The sequence below is a fragment of the Limanda limanda genome, chromosome 23 (assembly GCF_963576545.1).
Source record: "Limanda limanda chromosome 23, fLimLim1.1, whole genome shotgun sequence".
Classification (NCBI taxonomy): domain Eukaryota; kingdom Metazoa; phylum Chordata; class Actinopteri; order Pleuronectiformes; family Pleuronectidae; genus Limanda; species Limanda limanda.
The window spans coordinates 9,934,967-9,942,734 of NC_083658.1; the positions used below are offsets into that span (position 1 = coordinate 9,934,967).

The window sequence follows — 7,768 nt, forward strand, 5'->3', positions numbered from 1 at the left end:
ACAAGATTCACCTATTGTACTGCTGCAGTTAAATGCAAAAGGTGGAAATAACATTCATAATGAAAAGGTAAAAACTGTCATTATTCTTCTGATATGCTTTGACCCCACATGACCACTAGGGGGTTTATGTTTCATCTGCAGCAGCTCAGTTTTCTTCCTACTTATCTCCTTTAGAACAGGAAAAAACAGGCTATCCTTTAGGAAAGGAGATTATTTTGACTATCCGCCCGCAGCCCTTGTGTATGCTTCATCCACATTCAACCCTAAACCTCAGGATTACTCAACTTAATTTGTCTCGAAGGGCAACCTGCTCTGCAGCAAGACTAAGACAACAAAAACCAGGCACAACTTAGAATACATAAAAGGGTATAGGCACAGAATGTTGTATACACAAATGCAATCCCTGTCTGACCTTAGAATCGTATAACTAGAGTATACATATACACTGACATTAAACCTTGCCAGACTTTGTCATTTCCATTCCATCCTTCACCCCTTCCATATGAAATTATGTCACAATCTATTTATTCCTCCAAATGCAATTGAATGGCGCAAATGTTTCTCAATCTGTAGTTCCTCTTTAGAAGCTCTCAGGAAATTGTTGACAAAGTTCGCTGATGTGTTATATTATTTATTTTCTCTTGATGAAAAACAGTTCTACAACATTCTGTCACATGTGCTGTCATTTCATGAAGAAGAAAACAGCAGACATTTGAATCTTACACAACTGAGGCATAAGCAGCATACACATCTCTTAGGGTTGTTTTCAGAATAAAAAGCTAAAAAATGATTCTCGAGCATTCCATATATTCCAGAGTATGAATTTATTCCCTCAGCAATCCAGTCCCAAACACCTAAGAACAAGTCACAGTGCACCAATAGTATGTCATTCCTAAAAGCCAAACTGAACAATCAATTTCCTCTCAACTAAAAATTTATTTAAAACAAGCTGCCACAATACATTTATGCATGTTAAAATAAATTCAGAACTATACATTACATTCATTACAAGGACACAACTTTAAAAGAACGTAATGAAATAAAATCTGTTTTAAAAAGACATTTAGAGATTGAAGGTACACTTAAGAGGGGGAGAAGTGGTTTAACTTGCACGTGCAGCAGATCAGAAATCAGGTTTTCTCCCTGAGCACGAGCGCTAAACAACACTAGTGATGGGTGTCACTGCTTGATTCCAGCTGCCTTCAGTTTTTCCAGGTGTAGCTGTAGTTGTTCAAGTTGATGTGTGTCAGAGCGGTCTTGCCCAGGTTCGAGGGCCGCTGCAGCTGCTGGAGGGAAGCAGGGTGGAGGCCACACCCGGACAGGTCCACGGAGCAGGGGGTACACTGCGAACACACAGACAGCTGGAGTGAGTGGATGTTTAGTGAGTGACCCCTGGGAGGTGGAATGCAGACACATAGCGCCACTCAGCTTCATAAGGACACAATGCATCCCTAGCATTGCATATCATGGAGCCCGGCAAGGGGGAAAGAAGTTTTTCTTCTAATTCTTCTAAAAGGAGTCTTACCTCTTGCTTGGTGTGTACGTTCATGACAGCAGTAGGTGCGTGCGTGTAAAGAGTCGCGGAGAAGTTTCCTTTCTGCGAGGGCCGGAGAAGGTTTGTGATGGTGTGGAGAGACGAGGGGAGGATGGGTCCTACAGGAATCACAAAAAAAAATCAATACAATCAATGAAAGAATAAACATTTGATCACTTGAAATAAGAATAAGACCATTTTCTTTGTTATCTGGAGTCTTGCAGTCGTTGCAAATTCACACTACACAACTACATTTAAATCACAAAGTATGACTTGAATTTAGATTGTATCCAACTAACACACATTGTAAATCCTTGGCCACAGAGGGGTTAAAAAACTATTTGATTCACATCAATGATACTCCGGATGATATGCTTATAATGACTCCGTCTTTAACAGCAAATGTGGATTAGTCCCAGGCTAATGCACCACTTCCTCTTGTTTAACTAACAATTATAACTACATGTACGTTTGTATGGCGTTTTGTACTGCCGACTACGGTCATTTTCAGACATGACCTTTGGGTGAAATCCAAAGAATTGGGTGAGAGGTGGAGCAGCCGCGTGCAGCAGACCGAGACAGGAAGTGACGTATTAACTCTGCTGAGTAGATCGCGTAACTTGTGTGTATAAAAATAAGGAATAACTGAATGCAACAGAATGAATTTTAGATAAATGGATCAGATACTGCTGATGTGTACCTGTGATCTCCAGACTGCTGATATTCTGGAAGGTGGAACCAACCTGGCACTTCACGTTCACACTGCGAGCCTGTAAAAACAACACACAAACACACACTTGTCAATATGTCATCATCTGTTTGAGTGTGTGTGTGTGTGTGTGTGTGTGTGTGTGTGTGTGTGTGTGTGTGTGTGTGTGTGTGTGTGTGTGTGTGTGTGTGTGTGTGTGTGTGTGTGTGTGTGTGTGTGTGTAGTGCCCATACCTTCAGCGTGTGCATTGTAGCTCCTCTGAAAGCGCTGGGGGCCAGCAGGGTCGGGGGTAACCCAGCCTGGGAACCCGCTGAAGCCACCAAACCCTTGCAGTTGATGAGGAAGTTGATGAGGGTGAACGTGTGAGATCCCTCCACACACACCACAGACTCGGGTTTGTGGTCCAGAGCCACAGTGTGACTCTCCTTACGACTAGAGTCAGTGGTCAAGGAGCTTAGACTCGTAGTGCTATACATTAAACATGACATGCACCGCTAAGGGTTGTTAGTTACGCAAGATAGTCACTGTCGGGCAACTAGGAGGATACAGTTGTATGCTGATGCTGTCGGGCTTCTTGATTTTGTCCTGGATTCCCATCTCCTTCAGCCAGGAGAAGCTGCTGTCTTCGTCGTCGTTGTATCCGTCTTCTCCCTCATCATCCTCCTGACACTCAACGCCTTCTTTCAGCTCAGAGCACCTGCAATCATACATTCCAAAATGATCACAATTGTACTGACATCACTCAGATATTTCTTCTTCCTCAGCTCATGCATTTCTAATTTTCCTACTGTAGTGTAAACCACACTTGCAATATCTTGTTTAATTGTATTAAACAGATGTTTTAACAACTATAGTGAGTATCGCTGTCATGGTGTGTTGGCATACACCCTATTTTTATATCCCATCTGCCAACATTGAGGTGAATGGGTGTATGACCTTCACTACAGTCAGCACCAGGGGGCAATAGAGATGTGTTTTGGGTTTACTTATGGCACTATCATGTCATTCTTGGTCCAGACAAAAACAGTGTTTTTCCTGTTCCCTTAATAATGGAGCCTTGTAAAAATTCCTGAAAGATTAAAATTGTTAGTTTGTTATTTCAGGAAGAAAACTTTTCTGTGAGCTCCTAAAAGTAAGTACAGCTGAAAACTAGGGATGGGTATCGTTTGGTTTTTATCCGATACCGGTTCCTAACCGATACTTTTAAAACGATACCGGTGCCTAAACGGTGCCTGAACCGATACTTTTTTCAAAAAAGTGCACAAAACGATGCTTGACTAAGAAAGGCTTTTTTTATTGCGCAATATATATGAACTGTTTAAAGTAGATTATAAATATAAATAAATACAAAACCCTTTTTAAATTAAAACTATGAATAACATACAAACTGTTAACAAAAGTTTAAACTATACTTAAATAAATAAAAATAAATACAAAACACACACACTCTGACTCGTGACTTCGGTGCCTGAGCCAAATGAAGACTGAGGGTCGCTTTCCCATCACTCTGAGACCCCCGTGTCTCCGCGGCTGGGGCTGTCGCAGGCAGGCCTCGGCCCACCTTCGTCCCCCCAAAATGCGGTCGCTTTTATGAAACATTTCTCGGCGTGGTCTTCGCTCCTCCCGCCCCGAGCCTTTCCAAGCCGACCCGGAGCCGGTCGCGGCGCACCGCCACGGAGGAGATGCGCCCGGCGGAGGGGAGCCAGCGCCGGGGAGAGGTCTCGCCCCCCCCGCGGGAGCCGCCGCTTCCCGTGAAGGAAAGAGCGGCAGTGCGAGGAGGCGGGACGAGCGGAGACCTCAGTCTTCAATTGGCTCAGGCACCGAAATGAGGCACCGAAATCTCCGTTGCATTTCGGTCCCGGTAGGTACCGGTTGTATTGGAACCGGTTCCATATTGGAACCGGTTCTCGGTACCCAACCCTACTGAAAACAGAGTAGAGCTCTGAGACTCACCCCTCTGATTTCCCATCCTGCCCATCCAGGTTCTGTAGGTCCTTGCTCTTCCTCCTGTCCTCCACTAGAGGGAGACTGAACTCTATACCTAAACAGATTAAAAAAGGGACAAATTGAAGTAAAAAGTGAACAAATAAGAACAAAATATGACTATGCAAAACAGTACATTGTGCTTGTACGTTTTACTTTTCATGGTTAATGTATCAAAGCATTAATGTGGGTTGAGAAGCGACTCACCTTCAGCCTTCATTGCCTCTCTGAGACCTCGAGTTGTGGGAGAGATCAAGGCTGTGATGGGACTCGAACCACCGAGACCCGCTGCCCTGAACAACACTGTAAACTGACACCATAGAAAACCACACCCGATAAATCACATGTTCTGCTGTAACCTTTTGTAATAACACCATTTGATTTATACGAAAACTGAAGGAGCTACCTGATAGGAGCAGAGGTAGAAGTAAGGACACTGTCTGGCCTTCAGTAGACTGTAGAGGGATGACAGACTGACTGACCTGTGGAGGAGAGAGGAACAGAGAGAAAACACTGATGTGACCCAAAAATAAAGATTGACAATTGTGCATGCGTGTATAATTTAGAATATGCAAGTTCACATTTTGCACTCATTCTTATTCATGCACTGGGAACTTGTTGACGATCAATCATAGAGAAGCCGCTGGCAGAGAAAAACAGCTTTTGTTTGAAACACTTTTCACATAGTTTAAGAAAGGTTATGAAAACAACACCTCCAGGTTGTCTGGGTATGTTCGTGAGTTTTGTAATTTCGTACTTTCGGCGGCAATCAAAGGTTAAGTTTATGAATTACATTCTCTCGGCAGTACAATATGCCAGTGTGGTTTTAGGACGTCCTCCACAGACTGGTTTGGCCACCTGATGTTTTGTATGTGTTTCCACCTTAGGCATTATCATGACATGGCGACAAATCTTACATAATATAATTACTTTGTACCTGATCAGAGCCCACCAAGGCTTGGGATTGATCCAACAAATTGTTTGTTGTTATCTCTACAGTTTGAATTTCTATTTACACAGCACATGTCTGTTATTAAGGAAAACAAGCAATAGCCATGTGTGAGGGACGGGGTAACACAAACTCAGTGTAGCTTACTGTATATTGGCTGCATCGGGCTCGAGACAGGTGCAGATGGAAAAAATAGTCATGTTCTGGTTGGCCTTGGTTAGTTTGCTCTCTGGCTTGGACGGGTTCAGAAAGAAAAATGTAATCCAAGCTGCTTTCCATTGTATAAAAGGTCTAAAAAAGCGCTAGAGTAGTGATATGGATATAGCTTAAAACTACTATCCCCAGCCTCACCATTCACTCATGAGACTCTGCTGCAGGGATGGATTTTGTGCCCAGGGGGTGCTCTTCCCTGTGAAGCGCCTCTCAGCGTTGATCCTGGGGAACAGAGAGAGCCAGGGCAGGGAGGGATGCTGCCAGTAGACCAGACTCTGCTGGAAGGCACACCGCAGCTCCGGGCAGGACCTGGGATCCTGCAAGGGAACAGAGTGGACTCACTGAGCGACGGGTTCTCACTAAACTTCGACACCAGAGAGTGAGAATCATCATCTGGAAGACACAAGGTCACATGTAATAATAAGACACAAAAAGGCTACCTGGAGAGTGTGAGGCAGGGTGGTGAACTGAGCTCTACAATGCTGGCTGAGCCCGAGAGCCTCCTCCTGGGCTTTGGGCTGCTCGGCCCACAACAGGGTGAGTGGGGAGGTGAAGAGGAGCCGAGTCTTCAGGCTCCAGTCTGCTGGGTACTCTGTGCAGACGGGGGGAGCTATAGAGGCGGGGGCAATGGCCTGAGGACTCTGGGAAGAGTGGAGAGAACAGGTTGGATAGTTAAACAAACAGATGAAGAGACACACGTTTAGTATAAATATATTACAAATAACAATGTGAAAAGTGCAGGATAAAATATACAACCTTGAGTAGTGGACTTTTAACATCTTCTTCCTCTTCTTCGAACAGAGAGTCATCCTCAGAGACAGTGAGACCCTTCTAGAGTAGGGGACAGACGAGTGAAAAGGGGAAATGTGACAAAGTATGGCAGAAAATAAAGAAAACAAATGACCTGTTTGTATAATCAGAGTGACACATCTGTCTCGTTGAGGACATTAAGGACATTCAAAATTAAAATATGAACTTTGACAACTGTTTCCCCAATATTGTTTTAGCTTAGACTTATGCTGTGTGTCTGTGCAGATCAGTAAACAGTCAAACCAATGAGTCAGCTTTATATGATATTTGAATCAGAGGCGGAGCCAGGGGTGCAACAATCGGATTGGCCACTGCAGTGTCAATGTCCTGTCAGTGGCTCTTCCTTTGTTTGTTTCAAATAAACTAGTAAACTGTAAACAATACTTACACTAAAATGACTTTTTTTATTAAAATTATCTATGTACATTTTTGGGATAAATTCTAGATCAGCCACTGATTTGAACATAGAGTTTGGGTGGATAGTAACTACTACTCTATTGATCCCAAGCCAGGGTTAATAAATAATAAAGACAATTTAAATTGAATAAAATTAAAGACAATATGTATATGATGTGCAACTGTGTAGAGAGATGCACTTGAGTAAAGTGGATGTATGTATATGTATAGATGTGACATGTATAGACAGGTGTGTGTGTGTGTGCGTGCGTGTGCGTGTGTATGTACGTGTGTGTGTTATCAACATGCATTATAAGTGTAGTATAACCACAAACCTTAGAGGGGACATCCCGGTGCTCGTGTCTCTCTGCCTCGGTCAGGATTGCACTGAAGGACGAAACTCCTCGACACTCTCTCTTTGTTGACATGTCCTCGTCCTGCTGATCGTCTGCAGCGTCGCTTTTCACGTCGTCGTTAAAGATGTGTATTTTCTTTTTGGGGCTGTACGTGTTCTCGATACTGGAGAACGGGTTCCTGCGTTTGGTTCCAGCTCCGGATCTCTGGTTGCTGAGCAGCGGTCCGGGGGAGAAGGGCCGGACACACGCCGGGGACGAGCCGCTTTGTCCCGGGCTGCCGGTGGACTCCTGCCCGCTGGGGCCGGACAGGACACCGGCGTCACTCCGGGATCTCCTCCACCTCTTCCGCATAATGTCCGCGGGTCGCTTGAAGTTGGGGGAATATCCTGCCTGCTGAGACATACTGCCGAGGAACTGTTTAGCAAGGTACTTCAAAACTGAGAGGCTGATCTGGAGGAAGACAGGAGCCGCTGTGGTTTGTTATTGCGCCTTCCGCACTTAAACAAATTTGGCGCGTAGCGTGCTGACGTAAGGAGCGGCGCGTAATGCGGATTGGCTCGTAGGAAAACGGAACTTCCGGTTTAAGACGTCAGGCATACAAATAAAATGCCATAATTTAAAGTTTATAATACATTTTTTTTTAACTCCACTTAACCACCACTCAAAATAAATTAATATGTTGTGTTACATCTCAAGAATATTATTTAAAAGACACTTATCTCATTTTAATGAAATGTTTGAAAATTTTTATTTAAAAAAATAAATTCCTAACAATTTTTGAAACTAACAATTTAGTATCACTCAAATGGCAATTACTT

At 43.8% G+C, this 7,768-nt stretch overlaps 1 protein-coding gene across 1 annotated transcript; it reads right to left on the minus strand.

The window, feature by feature from the left end:
* Positions 1–615: 615 nt before the first annotated feature.
* LOC132996781 (protein downstream neighbor of son homolog) lies at positions 616–7,352 on the minus strand. The gene is made up of 12 exons (XM_061067139.1): positions 6,930–7,352; positions 6,145–6,219; positions 5,829–6,029; positions 5,527–5,705; positions 4,633–4,708; positions 4,434–4,536; positions 4,197–4,284; positions 2,791–2,940; positions 2,477–2,675; positions 2,235–2,304; positions 1,526–1,653; positions 616–1,343 (listed from the first exon to the last, which is right to left on the minus strand). The coding sequence occupies exons 1-12, from the start codon at positions 7,350–7,352 to the stop codon at positions 1,203–1,205; spliced, it is 1,833 nt and encodes a 610-aa protein (XP_060923122.1). The 3' UTR covers positions 616–1,202.
* Between the last annotated feature and the right edge of the window lie 416 nt (positions 7,353–7,768).